The sequence below is a fragment of the Hemitrygon akajei genome, chromosome 10, assembly GCF_048418815.1.
Source record: "Hemitrygon akajei chromosome 10, sHemAka1.3, whole genome shotgun sequence".
NCBI classification, from domain to species: domain Eukaryota; kingdom Metazoa; phylum Chordata; class Chondrichthyes; order Myliobatiformes; family Dasyatidae; genus Hemitrygon; species Hemitrygon akajei.
Window position 1 is genome coordinate 51,428,051 of NC_133133.1, and position 20,400 is coordinate 51,448,450.

Genomic DNA, 20,400 nt, shown 5'->3' on the forward strand with positions numbered 1-20,400 from the left:
CTTTTACTTGCTTGATGAAACTGCGTATTAGTTATCAGTAATATATACATGCCCACCCTGGTCTCTCTGTACACTAACACCTTTCAAGCTCATCTCGGCATTTACATACCCATGTTCTCTACCCCTTGCTATTCGTTAACTCCAATCATACTGATTCTACGTCTTGTCTCCTGACCTAGGATCCATCTCTCCTACAGTCTTTACCTTACTCTTAAATAAGGGTTGACCCATCTGCTTTCTCATTTTGCAGAATTGTCCTGGAGTATTTTATTCACAGCGCTGATCATCTTTCAACCATGTTTCTGGAATGACTATTGGATTTCACCCTATTATTTCTATTTGTGTCTTTTGCTGCGGTTGGAATGTGTATTCAGATGGAGAGTATTTGGTTTCTTCACGTGCAATTTTTCCTGCTTTGTTTTTAATTAAAGGAATGCTGTTATATTTGAATTTTATGAGAAATTTTAGTTATCATTATTGCTTTGCCCATTCTCTGTAATGTTTGAAATTTAATCCTCCTCCTCTGGGCCTATTCACAGCCCTCCCCATTAATTCATTTTCAGTCTTATCTGCAGCCTGATTTATTCAATTTGTCCGGCCAATGCCCAGCTCTACTCAAGGAAAACTCCCTCATTCCCCAGTAAGGTTGGCAAGTGCCATGTGAATTGAAAGTAATTTCTCCTACACTAATCTGTAACCCCTACTTTTAACTCTGATTTTACAGACTGTAAGTTAGAACTGTTGTGGCTTCCCTGCACTGGTATTTTTTCCCTTCCATTTACCTTGTCATGACAAATGCTGTCATCATCCGCATATATACTGCATGACAATGAAAACAGGACGAGGAGCTGCATTCCCTGCTTATTTCTGCTTTCTGCCACACCACCACTATATGAAAAAATGTGAAATTTGTCCACAAATTACTTTCAAGTTCCTCAGTATACACATCACCAAAGATCTCACCTGAACTGTACACACCAGCTGTGTGGGGAGAAAAAAGCACAACAGCATCTCTTCCACGTCGGGTGACTGAAGAAGTTTGGCATGGGCACCAAAATCCTCAAGACCTTCTACAGGGGCACCATTGAGAGCAAACTGATTGGCAGTGTCACCGCCTGGTACAGGAAATGCACCAACCTTGATCGCTGGGCACTGCAGAGAGTGGTACGGACAGTCCTGTGCATCTGTGGATGTGAACTTCCCTCGATTGAGGACATTTACAGCAGCAGGTGTGTAAAGAAGGCCTGGAAGATCATCGGACACACCAGCCACCCCAACCATAAACTGTTTCAGCTGCTTCCGTCAGGCAAACGGTATCACAGCATAAAAGCCAGAACCAACAGGCTATGGGACAGCTTCTTTCTACAAACCATTACACTTATAAATCACGTCTGTACATTGTGACAGAGTCATTACACAGGATTTTTACTCCCTCACATTGTAGGATGGATGTAAAATTTAAATAAATTCAATTCAACTTCAGTATAGAGATGATCCAGCAAACCTTTTTAACCATGGTCCAGGCCATATCATTTTTCCAAGCTTTTATCTCACCGCAGGTTCCTCAGTGATAGTTGTGACAGTTGTGAGCACAGCATTATTATGGCACCCTTTCATGTTGAACCTATGACATGAAATCATTTCTTCAAATACCGATCAAAATCACACAACTAATTGTAAGCAGCTAACCCAGTTATTTAACGTGCTGATACTTCCTACAACCATCCAACCTGCATTTTTCTTCATATAGTTCTATATTAACACCTTCATTTTATATACTGAAGGTTTAGGGATCAATGCTTTAGGGATCAATTGTCACAGTCAAGAACAACGCTGCGGAATTCTGCAGGGCAATTTCTTTGGCTCAGTCATTTTCAGCCGTCTTGTCAAAGATTTGACCTTCGTAAGAAGATCAGAAGTGCAGGGTGTTGTGTGAAGGATGTTTGAATTATCTTGCCGTTCTTCAGATAAATCACAGGTTGTTGCAACTGCGTTGTCAGATGTAACACACCACTTCTCCTGTGGATAAGGTGGAACAACTTGAGAAGCCCGAAGAAACTATCTCACAAAAAAATGGAGGACCTTAGTGATAATTGACACTAACTTACCATTCTAAGGTTTAGAGGACATTATGGCATAAAGGCTTAGCTTTGCAGCAAAATCTTAACTGAGAACAAAAGCTGCTTCAGATAAAATAGTTCAGCTAATGGTCAGAAAATATGTTACAACTCACAATTAGAAACAGATACTTTATTACAAAATGCTCATACAATATAAAGTGCAACTACTTTTTTTTCTTCAAAAGTCAAATTGATTATGTACACATATCAGTGGATTCAGAATGATAACAGATTTTTCATTCAGCTCATCTACTCCCATCTGAAATAGAAAATACATGATTCCATTGACAAATAACATATTTTGAAAACTTTACCTGTAAGTGGAAAAACAGTAACCATTACACCTAATTTTATAAAATGATTCATGATGATTTAGACTCAGATCAATTGGAGGTTTCGGTTCCCAAGTGTGCAGGTGTTCAATCCTGTTATCAGTGCTTTGCAAATCACAGAATTTTGACTTCAAACCTTTTTCCAATTTGAAAATCACACTCATGACAATTTGAGTGATACAAGATCCTATTCCCCATACCCTCCCTCACCACAAACACATGCAGAGGCAGACAGACAGACAGACACAATTTTGTTTGTACTATCACTGACATAATCTTCTGTTTGAAACAGGCCCTTTTCTATTGAAATCATTAGCCTCTATCCTGTTTTGGGTTATAATGATTCTTATGCTAAGATACTTTGATAGGAGGCATTGCTAGATCTGCTTCTTGGGAATGTCACGGTTTAAGTGCACCAAGTTTCAGTTCACCTTGGAGATAGCGATCAAGATATCAGGAGCAATGACTATAATCATTATAACTATATTATGATTATAAAGACCATAATAACCATATTATAAAGATGTTATGACCATAATGCACTTTGGAAATGAGATGCTATCAGAGGATTGAAGAGTGGCAAGTATTACTCCCCTATTCAAAAGGAGTAAGTACAGGACTGACAGGACCAACAATACAGGATAAATGGGGGGGGGGGGGGCAAGAATCTTGATTTGGCCCTAAAGGGACACTGGTACCTTGGATATGACGTTGGCTAAGTTCCAAACAGGGCCATGGTGTTCATTAATCTCAACGTGCAGGAAGGTATAGGTAAATGGAGGTATCCTCCATGGAACAAATGCTGGCTCCTTTGCTTTTTTTTTGATATTGAGCTAGACCTGGAGTTGGGGGGGAAAGGGCAATCCCTAATTTGTAATATTTGATATGACATTAAAATTGTAACAAATAGATAGTGATAAATTGCGGCAAGATGCAAACTGGCTGGAAGAATGGGTAGACACAGGAGAGGAAAGTGAGGTGATGCATTTTGGTAGGAATAATAGAGACTGACCATATTTAAAGAAGTATACTGCTTCTGAAGGAGTGTGGGAACAGGGAACCTGGGACTACCGGTGCACAAATCATTGAAAGTGACAGGTAGACCGATAAATAGTTAATAAGGCATTAGCAATTCTGGGCTTTATGAATGAAGTCAAGAGTATAAAAAAGTTTATGCTAAACCTTGATTGGAATAACCTGAACTGGAATATTCTGTTCAATTCTCATCAAGTCACTATGGATTAGATGAGGTCCAAAAAAGATTTAAGGGGTAACAGCTTTTGTGATGAGAGACTTCAGTTAGGAGGAGAGATGTGAAAGGTCAGGATAGTTTTCTTTTAAGTGAAGGTTGAGAGAATCCTGCTGGAAGTACACGAAATGATAGAAGGCCAGTACAGAATGGGAGCTACTCTTAATGATGAAGGAATCAAAGATTGGAGGGTGCAGATATAAAATTAATGGGAAGAGAATTAATAACATTAGGATTTTTTTTTTTTTTTTTTTAAAACAGTTAAAATCTGAAATGCACAGCTGTGGATGTGGTGCAGGCAAGTTCCACTGTGGTCTCAAAAAGAACTGGTGAGGGAAAGTTTGCAAATCGACAGAGAAGAGGCTGGCTGGTGAAGCAGCAGCATGACCACAATGGGTTAAATGGCCTCCTCCTTTGCTGTAACCTTTCTGTGATTCTATCGATTTCCTTCCTCTCAATTTACCAAGGTTCATTTACAAACCATTTGGTTTATGGTAGTTTGTTCAAATGTAGCTTTGATCATTTTCTCTTCTTTGTGAAGGCCGCACAATGTCCTTACAAAATAACCAATTGATCCCTTTAAGGTTGGTTAAATCTGTTCTTGCTGCAAATTTGCCAACATAGTTATGATTATCCTTGAATTACCATAGCAAAATATTGGAGAAATGTGAAGATCATGGAAATTTGACATAATTCAGAAGATGCTTGGGACTATCTACAGGGCTGTCCATTCCCTGACATATCATGAGCAAAGCACACAAAATGTTGAGGGAACTGATGAAGGGTCTTAATCCAAACCATCAACTGATTTATTCCCCTCCATAGATGCTGCCTGGCTTGCCGAACTCCTCCAGCATTTTGTGTGTGTTGTTCAAGATTTCCAGCATCTACAGAATCTCGTGTCTCTGAGGCATCATATCCCGTGCTTGTAGTTGTTTTACAGAAGTATACCGAGTAGTTTGCAGGTTATTTCAGTGATACTTGTACATTACAACCTCCCAGCTTCTTCTGTCTCATTTGTAAAGGCTACGTTGTCATAGGCATTTGGGTCCTGTGGCTGTTGAACTGAAAAATCCTCAATGAATCCATTATTAGAACGGCCTTTTAGATGTTTCTTCTGCACTTCTTCAAACAGCTGCAGGATCTTCAGTCACAAAATAAATACATCATTAGCATGCAAATAATAAACAGTACTTAGAGTGAATTTTATACTTTAATATTATTCTTTAAATAATTTTATGCGTGAATATGATACAATACATACCAGGTGCTTGTGGTTTTTCTTTTAGGTATTCACCTTCAATATATTTATTAAATGCAAATGTACACTTACAAAATGATTTCAAAGGAGGAGATTTCAATAGAAGAGTATGCCACATAGATGTGTATTTACAGTAGTTAAGATAAACTGCTCAGTCCCCAAATTTTTTAATGGGGAGTTGTGGGCAATTGAGTCTACAGCTATCCTTAATCTATTTTGAAAAAATAAAAATGATATAACCAAGTTTCTCAATTTCTTTTACTATTCAGTGTAGATGTGGGTATGATTGGCTGATTCTGCAAAATTCCCTCTGATTGTGAATGGCTGGTGTAGTCCAGTATTGGTTGGACTTTCAGTAGCCATTGGACTACACTGCAACAACAGAAAGTAGCTTCAGAAGAAGGAATTGAACACTGAAAATAATTAGAGCAACACACACACAAAAATGCTGGAGAAACTCAGCAGGTCAGGTAGCATCAATGAAGGGGAATAAACAATCAACATTTCAGGGCAAGGCTCTTCATCAAGACCCTTCATTATTATAATGAAAATAATCGTACTTTCAAGAACACACGGACTGTGAAAGAATCGTAAATGCTTAGAATGATTATTATTTAGTTTTGAGGAGGGAATAAGTAGCTTTGCTCTTTAGGTCACTCTTTAATGAAGGTACCTCCTCAATTGGATGAGATCCTCCACAACGCCAATTGCTTTCAGATAAAAGAAATACCATGGCCATGAAATGTACAGTGCATTAAATAAAATGGACATAAACAAGCAATTACTCCCAAATCTTTATTCATTCAAAGAATGCGGATATCACTGAGAATGTCTGCATTTACTATTCATCCCTTATTTCCTCTTAAGTTAGGAGTCAACCATATTGATGGGCCTGGAGTAACACTTAGACTAAGTCTTGTAAGGATGAGATATATCTTGACGGACATTCAGGAACCTTTATTTTGTAATAATCGAGTTGTTTCAAGGCTATTGTTACATGGAGTTTGAAAGATTATACAGATAGGATTAAAGTAAAAGACAAAACCTAAGCAACACAAATACCCACAAATAGTAATAAAGAATGAAGTAGATTCTAAGTAGATACTTAGTTAAATAATGGCCAACTGAAGAAAACCAGTAATAAAGAAAGTATTACGTTAACACATAAGAGACATCAGCAGGTTGAAAGTTAACGGAAGCTGAGATTGTACTTGGGCATGTTGTGGTAAGACCATGGTTTATGGGCTGTGCTCAGACAAGGCACACTAAAACAAAGAAAACCAGTCTAAAGTAGAAAGACGGACAACTGAAAAGTAGAAAATTGATCCGAATATTGATGAAGTGAGCTAGTTGGAGCTACTGGAGGAAACTCCAAATGCAAAAAGACATATCTGGGTAGTGAGCTTTTTGGAACACTAAATGGAACCAGTGAATCTGAAAAATTATTTCAAATTATGAGCTGCAAAGGTGTAAAAAGTAGACCAGCACATTAGCTTGCCTTTCACTGTGAAAGCCTGGAATTTATTAATTCAAATTACTTTCATCATTTTTGCTTCTGTTATGAAATCATCCCCAACTGGGAAACTTAAAAACTAATTTTAGAAAAGCAAATATCACAGCAATATATCAAGCTATTCTTACCTCTGATTTGGGCACAATGCCAATTCTAAAGAAACCAAGTGTACCCTTCTCTATATTGGTACAGTCCACAACAGTAGAGGCAATATTCTCAGGTGAAGGCCCATCACACAATACACCATCAACCTGTACCAGGAACAACAAAATTTTATAAATAATTACTTGCGGTATTACATTTACAAATTATATTTAAAAGTCAAAGAATAAGTTGTCGTAAAACATTACCTTCTTGCCAAGTTTGGCATAGACCTGATTGTGGTGAGTGGTGTCTGCTTCTCCTGTTGGATTTGCTGATGTCACTGCTATAGGACCCACCTGCACATGCAGAGAAAAATGTCTATCTAATTACTCAAAGGCATTCCTTCGCTGGTTAAATTTCTGCTGAGGAGGAAGTAAGAGTTCCATGATGAACCTTAGCAATCTAGCCAGTAGCAAATATTTTTGCTTGTGATTGTTATACATTGACTTCTTGAAGGTCTAGAAGTTAGAGAGGGCTTTCTCAAGATGAAACTCATGCTTTTCCAAGTATTACAAGAATTTGTTTTTTGAAATTGCCACCTTTTCTAAATCACTTCCAGTAGCATATTGGCATGCTGATATTTTCCTCACTTTATGCTCATTTGCACATAGATGAGTTTAACCAAGCTTGCATTCTGCTCAAAATCTTAAAACTTCCACCAAGAACATTAAAGTCAAAATTGAGTCTCTGCACTTCCCTATTTCATCATACCACTTAACCAAGCACATACGCACATGCGTGTGCGCACACAAAAACATGCGCACACGCGCACTTACCCTTCTTCTCACAATTTAAAAATCATGTATTTCACCAAGATGTGTCTTGTATTTCCTTTTATACATATTTCAGACTTCAGGAAAGATCCAGAGGGATAGTAAGTTTACCTAGCATTTCACCACTTCTACATGCAGCTAAACAGCATTATAATAATGGTAGTTATGAAACACTTGCAATTTGGCCACATGAGATTAAGCAAAAATACAAATGGAACAAACAGCTAGATCTTATAAGCCTTTGTTAACTCAATTTCTCTCCTGAAGGAAATGTTCTTATTTCAGATATACTATGAGAGCTTCCACTGAATCTGGAAGTAAACAAGGGCAACTAAATATCAAGGAAATATACCAGAACATGCAAAACATGCACATTAATGTCAAAGCTCCACAGAATATCTCACCTGATCAATGAGATGTGTTGTAACAGCACAATCTGGAATCCTAATGGCAATGCTCTGAGGAGTCCCGATGTATTTATCCGCATGTTTCAATCCAAATGGTTTCAACCATTCACCTTCCAATGAAAATAACACTTGTTCATTATTACTCAATATTCATTTATCTTAGATTTGAGAAATGAATTGCATGTTAATACACCAGGTAGTTCTATGGATTCATGGAATATCTCTATTCTGATTTTGGAAAACAGATGAGATATTCCACCAAGAGACAGAAAGCACTCAGTGATTTTTTTTTCCCCAAATGCATTTTTATACCACCAAGAAAAAGAGACCCAAGAACAGATTGTCAGTCTGTCATTTGAACTGGAAAATGAAACAATATAACTGAAGAGGAGAAAAAAAATGCATTTGTGAGTGAAAGGACAGGGGGAAGAAGAATATGGAAAATATTAAAGACATATTACCCCTAGGGATGACAAGACTGATAGATGATGGCCAAACTGTCTGCATGAAATCCCACAAGAGAGGGTTTAACAGGTGTTTAGCAGGTTCCAATTGCGATAAGTTGGAGATCCACAGAGACATGGGTCTTTCTTTGGCCTGTTTCTTGGTGCTGTGCAAACGAGTAAAAAGCAGAGGCTTCTTACATGAAGAAATTATAAAACATTAAAATACACATTATTTGTATGAGTACATGAATCACTATTAATATTAGTTTTTCAATAAAAATAGTGCAGTAAATGGATATGGTACCATCATAAGTATTTGTTCTTTTTTTTTATACACACAATAGACATTGTTACGTTATATATATGATATATATATATGTATTGGAGGTTCTAAATACGATCCACTCAACTTTGAACAGTTAATATTTAAATTTTGAGATACATTAGAGTACATAATGATCTAATAAAAATAAAATCAGGTTGACTGCTTCATAATAAGATGACAGACAAATTAGTTATATTAAAATTAAAACTACAGAAACAGAAAATGCTGGAAGCACTCAGAAGTCAGGCATCATCTGTGGAAAGAGGAACAGGGTTAATGTTTCTGGTTTAAGACCTTTCTTCAGTCTGTAGGCCTGTTGAATACTTGCAGTATTTTCTGGAAGTAGATGTATTTTTGCTGCAGTTCTGCTTTCATATTTGTAAATTGGAGGATTTAGCAAATACATCACCAAACAATTCCCACTATGCAATTGTTAATTTTTGTATTCAAGTACAATAAAAGTGCCTTGATGGAGTGTTAGTGAGATTAACCCCCTCCCCCCATAGAACTGAAGACTGTGGTATTCCCCCTAGTAAATAATACAGTGTAAAACAATTCCTACTTGTAAGCTTTCTCAACAGCATCAGGACGATTGCAGGCTGCCACCAACACATACACAGTGTCTGTTGGAATACCACATATTCCTCCATCTTTCATAATTTCTGCAGAAATGAAGTCATAAAACAAACAGAAAAGTCCAAGCACCATATATTTTCCCCCAAAATAATTTCACTATTATGACGCAGTAAGTAGAAACAGAAGACAATGAGGACATCTGAGGGAAGGATACAAAGGAACTGCCTAGTAAACACTCCTCTAGTTGAACCTACTAAGTGGCACAAGTTAAACAAAGAATTTAGGAGAAAATGGGAATCAGTCAAAATAATGATAGGAAAGATCAGGAATTTCATTATGGAACCATCTGTAAATGACTGTACTGAATCAGTTATTCCAGATCCACCTACTTATCCGTTAATCACAACTTTTCATATTCTTTCTTTTCAAGTAGTCATTCAATTACATTTAAATATAATGGCCACAGTAGGGTACAAACATTCATTTTGAGCCTTTGCAGAAAAGAAAATTCCAACTTCTTTCTGTGCTTCTGATGACAATTTTAAGTTACATGCATCCTTGGTTACAGTGCCTTGAAAATGTATTCAGCCCACACAACCATGTTCACATTTTACTGTCTCATTTTCCAAATTTAAAATATATTGAAGTAGGATTTTTGAGCTGAACTACAAAACATTACGTGTCATGTAAATTCAAAAGAAAAATTCCAAACCCTGTCAACAATTTACTAAAATCTAAAGACCAAAATAGGGAGGGCTGTAAAAGTATTCATCGCCTTTGTAATTACTGTGCTAACTTTCCTCAAGTAGAATATACAGTGGCACCTTACCAATTCACCCAATTAGTTGATGTAGAAAATTGGAGGATTGCCTGTTTCCAATGAATTCATAAGAATGCTGTAAATACCCACTCACTCTGTAATGTCTGGATTTTCAACAGACCAAACCAAAATTAAGACAAAAGAACATTCAAGACAAGCCAGGGAAATGATAATAAAAAAAGCACTAATCTGGGGGAGGACACAAGACTGTCTCAAAAACATCACCGAACATACCTCGGACTTCAGTGCAGTCCATTGTGGAAAAGTGGAAAAATTATGAAACCACAGCTACACTAACTACGTCAGCCACCCCTCTAAACTTCGTCACCAGAGAATGATGGCTTTTGTAAGAGATGCCAACAGCCATTCTGAATGAGATGCAGAAGTCAATGGCTGCAACAGGAGATGAAGTTCATGGTTCTCTTTGACAAAAAGGGTATTTATGGAAGAGTGGCAAGGAAGAAGCGCTGGCTTAAAAGAAGCATATTCTTGCCTGTAATGCCTTCGCAAAGCAATATTTATAAAATACCGTAAAGATGTGGAAAAAGGTTTTGTGGTCAGATGAGACTGAAGTGGAACATTGCAGCATAAATCTAATACTGCACATCATCCAGATAACACCATTCTTCTGTAAAGTATAGTGGAGATAGCATAATGCTACGGTAATTCATCAGTCCTGACGAAGGGTCTCAGTGCTTCTCCTATAGATGCTGCCTGGCCTGCTGTGTTCCACCAGCATTTTGTGTGTGTTGTAATGCTAATGGTGATGCTTTTCAGCAGTAGAGACTGGAAATCTGGTCAGGATTGATGGGAAGATGAATGCTGCTAAATACAGAGAGATCCTGGATAAAAACCTGCTAGATTCAGCCAGAAAGCCTGAACTGGGGAGGAAGTTTGTCTTTCAGCAGTACACAACCCAAAACACACTGTCAGAGCAACCATGGAGAGGCTTCAAATGAAGAAAACTGGTGCCCAGTCAGAGACCTGATCTTAACCCAATTGAATGCCTCTGGCAAGACCTCAATAATGTTGTTCACCGCAGCTGCCCCAACTAACCTGGGCACAGCTCGAGCAATTTTGCAAGGAGGAATGGGCAAATCTTGCTCCATCACATTGTGCAAAGCTAACAGAGACTTGTACAAAAAGATTACTGGCTGTAATAGCCGCGAGGGTTGTTCAACTAAGTACTGAAAAAAGGGGGATGAATACTTTTGAACTGCTGAAGTTTCAGAGTTTGAATTTTTAGTTTATCATGCTTTACAAATTTCCCTGTGCTTGGGGCTTTAATGTGGAAAAAGAGTATGTAATTCACAAATAAAAATTCTCAGTTAAATTGATCAAAAATTCCTGGCTGTAATACTCATTTATGTGAACAAATGGTTGGGGGCTGAGTACTTTTACAAGGCACTGTATGAATTTTTCACAACCTTTTGCACTGTACACTCTTAATTTTGAAAATCATTTTTGCCTATTTAATGCTTTCTAATCAATTTCTTTTTCAGTAAAAAATGTCCCTGAATTTCAAGCATTTGTGACATAATTCTAGTTAAACTGTTCAGTATGTTTCCAATTGTTTTTAATGCTCTTTCTGTAACAGATATACCGGATATATTACTTCAATGGTGGCTTAATATTTCTCTTCTAAATACAACATCAGTTCCTGGATAATACAGTTGTATTAAAAGCCTAGCCCTTTAATCACTACTGTATAGACTTTGTACCCTCACCACTACTGTTACAAATCTTTTCTTCAATCTTAATCAATCTGCCCTTTGGGGCATTTTCCTGTCACTTCTCTGTTTTAAAATTTTCCATTTCGGCTTCAGTATGCATTCAAATGCCTACCACCCATCTTGACACATTACTCGTCTGAATTTCTTCTTGCTAACTTTTTGCATAGTTATTTTGTATCATTGGCAAACATATATTTGATGCCCTAAACTTTCAGCTAAGTCATTAAAAAATGTTGTTTAGGCCCGTGGAATAAAATCAGGAAACATTATTGGAATTCACAATAAACATCAATGACATCATTGATCTCCCCAATAATTTTATGCTATTGCATCATTTCATGGTCATCACAAATGCATTTCCAAATAAATAAATAATAAAGTAGTTTAAAATATAAAAGCCCAGTAATTATATTTATGTTATTATTGTTTGCATGATAAACCTAACATACCAATATACAAATTAGAAACAAGAACAGACCATACAGTTGAACTGATCTGAGTCTAACATCTACAGTACCTCTTAACCTTATAACATACACTCGGGGGCCACTTTATTAGGCCATGTGGTCTTCTGCTGCCGCAACCCATCCACTTCAAGGCGTGGCGTGTAGTGCATTCAGAGCTGCTCTCTGTGGACCACTGTTGTAACGTGTGGTTATCTGAGTTACTGTCACTTTCCTGTCAGCTTGAACCAGTCTGACCATTCTCCTCTGACCTCTCTGATTAACAAGGTGTTTTCCTGCCACAGGACTGCCGCTCACTGGATGATTTTTGTTTTTCACACCATTCTCTGTAAACTGTAGACACCGTTGTGTGTGAAAACCCAGGAGACCGGCAGTTTCTGGGATATTCAAACCTACCCTGTCTGCAGCAACAATCATTCTTCGGCCAAAACCACTTAGATCATATTTCTTCCCCATTCTGATGTTTGCTCTGAACAACAAATTAACCTCTTGACTATGTCTGTATGCTTTTATGCATCGAGTTGTTGCCACATGTTTGGCTGATCAGATATTTGTACTGACAAACTGAAGGACAGATGTACCTAATAAAGTGGCCACTGAGGGTATGAGCAAAGATCTAAGTAAAACAATGTTGAATTCAGCATCTTCTTGCTGAAACTTACCTGCAATTTTTCTGACTGAGGTAGTTTTTCTTGAAGGCAAATGAGGGCATACAGATTTGCTCTGCCCAAATCCACACAGGCTTGCCCAAGCCCGTCCCAAGGGTAACTGGGGGCTCTTGAAGCTTTGGTTAAAGAGGGTGGCCAGAAAACAGTAAAAACTAACTAAACCAAAAATGATGGTGACTCCAATATCATATCCAAAAGGAATTGCATTAACAGCATCCAAAAGGAAGCTGATTAGGATTAACTGAAAGCTGAGTGAGAAGGCAAACCAGGCTGCATTAAGAAAGCAAGCCCCTATCACCACAAAGCTATTAAAGAGCATGAAGCAAATAATCCCTATAGCAACGCCAAACCCTCTCGTAGAACCATACAGGCCAGCATATCGAGTCAAACCCCAGATTATCCATATTAAACCATACAGGATAAAAGCACAGCTTTCTAGGGTTTTACCCCACGAAAAAGAGATTGAGCCACATAGAATCTGTAGGACTCCCCCGGGAATAACTATCCAAGGCAGGACAACCGTGGCTAAAGGTGCAGAAGGATTGACTGATACAGAAATAGCAAAGGAAGCTACAACATTGCAGGCAAGGGCTAGGATCTCAGCATCTGAATACCTGGAGTATCCCAAGTATGGGCTATGGGAGTCTTTGTCTGCCTTCAGTGATAAAGCATTTATCCTACTGAATAAAGCCTTCACAACTCCTTCTCCAGTGGGAATAGGGAAGTTGCTCATGGCATTGAAAAGGTAAAGGAATGTTAAGCAAGCAGATGCTACAAATATAGCCACACTGACCCCTTGTGCTCCACCACTGAAAAATCCACTGGGCCACGCTGCCACGGCTATGCAAAAGGCAACATAGAACAACAAATACATTCCATCAACAAGGCTTTTACTAGTCATAAATAGAGCCAGAACGAAAAATAGCACAGCAAGAACAATAGGGACTGGAACTGGGAAGAAGGGTTGACTATTTTGCCAGAGACTATAAAGCAAAGCATAGCCCTCTGCAAACTTTAAAATAGAGGTAAAGCCAAAGAATGTGGCATTCAGGGTGTCAAAAGCCCTGAAAGACAAAATACTAACAATAATTTGATAGACTCCTGCTGTCCACAGCCAGGGAACCTGTCCAATAAACAGAGTGGAGGTTACACCCAAAACACGGCATCCTAAAACACTGGCAGACAGCATATTAGCAATGTACCCTAGAACTATTGTGTCATTTTTAAAGAGGCTCGTAGATAAAGGTTGCAGACGGGAATTATTCTTGGACAGGCCAGTCCCTGGGAGAGTTATTTTTCCTTCACTTAAGTAGTAAAAAGTACGTCCTAATCCAAAATAGATTCCTACAAAGGACACTATCAAATAATTTGAAGCCACTGCAGAATAACCAAAAGACTGATTATATAGTGCAGCTATCTCATGGGCAGTAGCAAGAGAAATAGCAAAAGCAATCACAGCTGGGATCAATTCCTTTTGGATTAGCCCCACCACCCCAATGATGAAGAGCGCCAAGACAAAAGCTGCATAGCCAGGGACCAGAGCATTTCTGATTTCATCAGCCTGAACTACCTTCTCTCCAATTAAGATGTGGATCAGGCCAGATCCACACCATAATGCTGACACCGTCAGGCACAGGTTCACAAATAGTGTAGCTTGACTTGACCACTTCCTTATAGCTGCAGAAAAACATACAGAAATAGATAATACAATAGGGCACATACTGTTAGCTTTACACATGTTCACAAAAACAGACCATTCTTTCCAGATAGTCTATACTGTAATTATTTTTCTGCTTCTAGTAAGTATCCTTCCGCTTAAATCATTCCAGGCAGCATTACTGATGAGGGAAACAAATTCACCTTTTGTAGATAATTCTACAACAGAATATGAAACTTAATTTTAGATTGTCAATATTCACACTGTTTTGCTTTCCTCCTATTCCATTTCATCTGATCCTGTGAGCAACTATTTCTTTTCCTTTCACCCTTACTGGTATGTGCATTCCAGCTTCCACTTGAATATATTTGAGTCATTTACTTCTAAAGCTCCCTGTGATATGGGATTTCTCAGTGTTAACTTTTGGCAAACAAGTTTTTTCCTGAATAGTCTTTTAAGCTTTATTTCCTCTATCTCATGAATAGCCTGTTTCCTATTTTATAATCTGCATGCAGATAAACATACGCACATCTTTTCGTGAGTTTGCATTCTCCTTTGTTCTATTCCTTTCATGATTCATAAAATATCACTTTTGTCTTTCACATGCTTTTCAAATTGCACATTTCATGCTTCTCTTTCTGAAACATATTGCTTTTAATTTCTATGGTGACTTTAAGGAACATGTACTGTTTTTATATTGTACCAAACATTTAATCTTATTCTTATCCCTTTGAAGTTCACCACATTTAAACTTGAAACATCTAATACTAATTCAATCATAAATGATCACAATTTGTAAGGCGTTTCCCTATGTTCCATTAAAGCGTTCAGGTTCATTATCATCGCAAAATCTCATTTTATACTTACTTGACTTTTACTTAAACGATTCTTGTGACACTTTTTTTGGATTGTTAGGGTTTTATTTCCAGCCATTAACTGGCATTATATCTCACTCAAGAATATAAGGATAAACTTCACCAAAAAGGCTACAGAGATAACTGCTAGATAAAGCAAGCTTATTTTATCATTTAGAATTGCACAATATATATCCTCAACCTATGCTTGACATTAGAAATTAATGTACGTAAATGGCAAAAAAGTTAACTGCCTTAAATGTACATTTTGTTTCAGAATAATGTAAATACATTGTTGAACATGAGCATTTATAACAGAAAATCTTCTTGTGAAAGTGATCAGCTACTTTCTTGAAGCCCTGCAGATACAGCCGGTATGTTGGTTTTAGTACAACTCAGTTACTTCATTAACAGAGTTGTATTAGTGGGAGATTTTAATTTCCCTAGTACTGACTAGACCACCCAGAATATTAAGGGGCTGGACAGGTTGGAATTTGAGAATTGTATCCAGGAAAGTTTCCCCAGTTAATATGTTATGTATAGAGATCTACTCAGGAGGGTGAAATGCTGGTCCTTCATGACAAGTAGCAGAGATGTTATGCAGGGAGCTTTTTGGATCCAGTGACCATAATATGACTAGTTTTAAAATAGTTACGGAAACGGACAGGGCTGGTCCACAGGTTGGGGTCCTAAACTGCAGCCGGGTTAATTTTGAGAGAATTAAGCAAGATCTAGCAGAGGCCAATTGGTAGAGACTACTTGAAGGGAAAAGAATGAATGACAGTAGGTGAGGCTTTTGGGAATAAGATATCAAGAGTCCAGGGGTAGCATATTCCTGTCAGGGTGAAGGGCGAACTGAACTAGTTTAGGGAATGCTGACTGATGAGAAATATTGAAGCTCTGGTCAAAAAAAGGAAGCATATATTGGGTTTAATAAATTAGGGATGGGTGAATCCCTGGATGAGTATAAAGAAGATTAAGAGGGAAATGGGGGGGGGCAGAGAGAGGGTTTAAGATTGATCTGGCACATACAGTACAGTTAACCAAGATGGCAAGGAGTTTTATATTTACATTAAGAGTAAAAGGGAGGACAGGGAAAGAATAGGTCCCCCTTAGAGATCAGCAGAACTGCCTGTGACTTGAGACGCGGGGCAAGGATAGGATTTTTAGCGAATATTTCTCCTTGGTGCTTACAAGAAAGAAAATCACGATTGTTCAAAGGATAGGGGAAACAAGCGGAAATGTTTTGAAGAGCACTCATATTACCAGAGAGGATATACTTGGCGGATAAATTCCCAGTGCCTAACAGAGTGTATGTTCGAACTTTGTGGGAAGCTCGAAAAGAGACTGAAGAGGCCCTTGTGGAGAAAATTGTTTCATCATTAGCCATTCGTGAAGTTCGGTAAGACTGAAAGATGGCTAATGCTGCGAGCAAGAGAAAACGTAGGCTCTAAACTTGATCTTTAATAAATCAGACGATCATACCGGGACACTAAATAAAACCTGGAGATTCACGAGGATGTAAACAACATGGCTCTTTTAAATTATCTGTGACTTCTTGCTTTAAAGTATGGCGTAGGTTTTGAGTGAGAAATTGTTTTTTTACAATCCCGGGCTCACCGCTTAATTAAATCTAACAACGCAACTGCTTCATACCACGCGGTGGCGCTCTTCGGGCGTAAGGGGTGTGTGTGTGTGTGTGTGTGTGTGTGTGTGTGTGTGTGTGTGTGTGTGTGTGTGTGTGTGTGTGTGTGTGTGTGTGTGTGTGTGTGTGTGTGTGTGTGTGTGTGTGTGTGTGTGTGTGTGTGTGTGTGTGTGTGTGTGTCTCTGTCTCTGTCTGGATTGATATTGGCTAGACGATGCAGCAATGGTCCTAATTATCCCGAATAACAAACATCATCGATCTCCATTGCTCTTGCTCACGGAAGCTAAATAGGAAACGTGAGTTTGCATTGTAAATTTAGCACACTGGAACGGGGGTACCTGCAACGATGACTAATTCCCTTCAGTACTGGGAGCACACGGTTACCTACCAGTATAGCACAGGACAGCCGCTACGATGAGCAGTAAGATGCCCAGAGCCGTACTGGGGATCGGCAGCAGCGTGGAATAGTAGTTCACAACCAGTAATAGCGCACCTAACACACGGACAAACAGGGGTCATTGTTTATAAAGAATGCAAGAAATTTGGGAGAAAATCATTGAATCAGATAACTAAAACGGACTGCTCGGCGCTTACCTCCACATATACCTAGAATCCCCACGGAATAATGCAGAGGCTCGGCACTATCGTATTCCTGATCCATGTCGTTCAATATATTGGAAACTCTTGAACTGAACTTCGTGAAGTTAAGATTGCCTTTAAATATTTTTAGGCTGGTCTGTGTGCGCTAATTTCTCGAATTCCAGATTAACTCGCTCACTGCCCTTTTATATTAACTTCCCGCGGATGCCAGCGTAGACATTGGATATGCAAATTCGCCGGAAGACTTCAGGCGAGTTGTCATTCTAGCCGTGATTGCGGCGGAAAGATGCAAAGCACCTGGGGATGATGTCACTGATAGGTTGAATGATCCTACTGCAGTTACCTCGAGGTTGTAAAATCACCAAGAAAGGTGGGACCGCAACGATTAACTTGTTTGGTGACTCCGAAACACCGTAAGGAGAGCGATTGATTAATGTAAGAATACAAACCGTGGAAGTGAAAGTGTGAGCAGTCCCGGTACCTGCCAATCTTTATTTAGATTCTTATATAAAAAAAATAAACGTGTTCTCCAGCATTTGGGGTTTTTGAAAATCTGAAATAACCTGTAATTCGCACGCGGGGATGTAACTTTTCTCATTAAAGCCGCTTTGGCTGGTGGAATCGCAATAAACGCAAACGGCAACATTACTAAGAGGATGTAACTTTGCTGGCAGAAAGGCTACCGTGGGGTTATAACTAGGGAGAAAGTACAGCTTCCCTACAGGCTCTAACAGGATCCCCATTATATATTGGGATGGACATTATGCCAATGCAAATGTCCTTCAAGATATTGGATCAACCACCACATTCGCACAATGATAAGTTTCTCCGAAAATACATTGATTAAATTTCTACGCCTTCTGTCTGTGGCTTATAGTCATCAATAAATAACAGGAGGGTGATATCAAATGATTACAGAACGCTTTGGCAAAGTCTAGATAAGGTGTCGACGTTCAATAATGCGGAATAAACCACAGCTGAAAATCAATTTACCCTTTTATTTATACAATGTCGGATCAAATTAATTTCCTCTAAGAGCGAATATGTAGTCTCGAGGTCCAATGAACCATAAAAAAGTAGTTTCAATCTTTGAAAAGAACGTTTTCATAAATAGGCAAACTGAAATAATGCGATCCTAGGCGTTGCTGGGTCCAAAAATACTTAGTATTTAAATAGTTTCGGAAATACATAAGCATTGTCGGATAATGCGTTAATTATTAAGACCAACCAAGCCAAAGGTATCAAGTGCGCGGGATGTTGACTGTTCACTGAACTGCCACGTCGTGTTTACGGAACCGTTCCAGAAACCCGAGCAAGGCAAAATGCATTCCAACCACAGCAGGGCAGAGCCACACGCGACAAGGCGGGAGGCTGCACTCTCCGCCGCAAGTTATAAACCTTTTGACCTAGTTGAAACATAAACTTTAAGTAATTCATTTACAGTTTATTTTCGGTCATTCGACCCATCATTTAATATTTTTCCCTAACAAAATCGAGCCGACTTACTTCAATTACTCTCTAAGTAGGTTAGAAATTGTGATATCCTCTTCAGATAAACCCATTTTGTTTATAGGCAGGTAAGCGCTCTTTTCCGGCCGTGCTTTCTTTGAAGCCTCCCAACATGAAATATATGACTCGACTTTAATCTTGGTCTTATCTCAACACTCCAAGAGAGGAGAAACACACAATCTGCTGGAAGAACTCAGCAGGTTGAACAGTATTGGTGAAGGAAATAAATTGTCGGCGCTTCGGGCCGGAATTCTGCTGCTCGACCGCTGAGTCTTCCAGCAGATTGTGTTTTGCTCCAGATTCCAGCATCTGCAGTTTCTTGAGATTTCAAGAAAGGGACTCTAAATAACGTATAAAAGACCGTTTAGAATAGATTAATATAGCAGCTGGCACCGCCCTTTTGGAACATTCTATGCCATTTAAGATCAATGAAATGTCTTAGACCTGTCAGAATAGTGTTTCAGGATTTCAGTTCGTATTCAACACTATTGTCCCACTGACCTTGGTGAACAAACTTTGGTGTAAATACACTCTGCAGCTGGCTGTTAGACTTCCTAACCAACAGACTTCAGATGGTCAGGATGCACAACCGCTCCTCCCTGCCTATCATCCTCAACAAGGGTGCCCCCACCCCCTCCATGCACGTGTGCTGTGCGCTGAGCCCATTGCTATACACTCTGCTCGCTCATGACTGCACGTCCAAACATCCCAGGGTCAAATAGCCAAGCATTAAGTTCGCCGATGACATGACCAACAAGGAGGAGGGGAGGTGGAAGGGCTCAAGGCCTGGTGCCAGGTAAATAACCCATTTGTCAATGTCAACGAGACAAAGGAGATGGCTATCCACTGCAGGAGAACTGGCAGTACTGACGTCGGCGGCACAGCCCGGGAAACTGCAGGGGGTGCACATCTGGCACAACCTGGGAAACTGCAGGGGGTGCACATCTGGCACAACCTGGGAAACTGCAGGGGGTGCACATCTGGCACAGCCCGGGAAACTGCAGGGGGTGCACATCAGGCACAGCCCGGGAAACTGCAGGGGGTGCACATCTGGCACAGCCCGGGAAACTGCAGGGGGTGCACATCTGGCACAGCCCGGGAAACTGCAGGGGGTGCACATCTGGCACAGCCCGGGAAACTGCAGGGGGTGCACATCTGGCACAGCCCGGGAAACTGCAGGGGGTGCACATCAGGCACAGCCCGGGAAACTGCAGGGGGTGCACATCTGGCACAGCCGGAAAACTGCAGGGGGTGCACATCAGGCACAGCCCGGGAAACTGCAGGGGGTGCACATCTGGCACAGC

At 39.4% G+C, this 20,400-nt stretch overlaps 1 protein-coding gene across 1 annotated transcript; it reads right to left on the reverse strand.

Annotated features, from left to right (window-relative positions):
- Window positions 1-2,235: 2,235 nt before the first annotated feature.
- Window positions 2,236-17,777, reverse strand: LOC140734386 (uncharacterized). The gene is made up of 9 exons (XM_073058266.1): window positions 17,582-17,777; window positions 17,376-17,480; window positions 12,826-14,508; window positions 9,133-9,232; window positions 8,261-8,409; window positions 7,797-7,909; window positions 6,826-6,915; window positions 6,604-6,726; window positions 2,236-4,845 (listed from the first exon to the last, which is right to left on the reverse strand). Exons 1-9 carry the CDS (start codon window positions 17,646-17,648, stop codon window positions 4,690-4,692), a joined length of 2,586 nt encoding a protein of 861 aa, XP_072914367.1. The 5' UTR covers window positions 17,649-17,777; the 3' UTR covers window positions 2,236-4,689.
- Window positions 17,778-20,400: the final 2,623 nt, after the last annotated feature.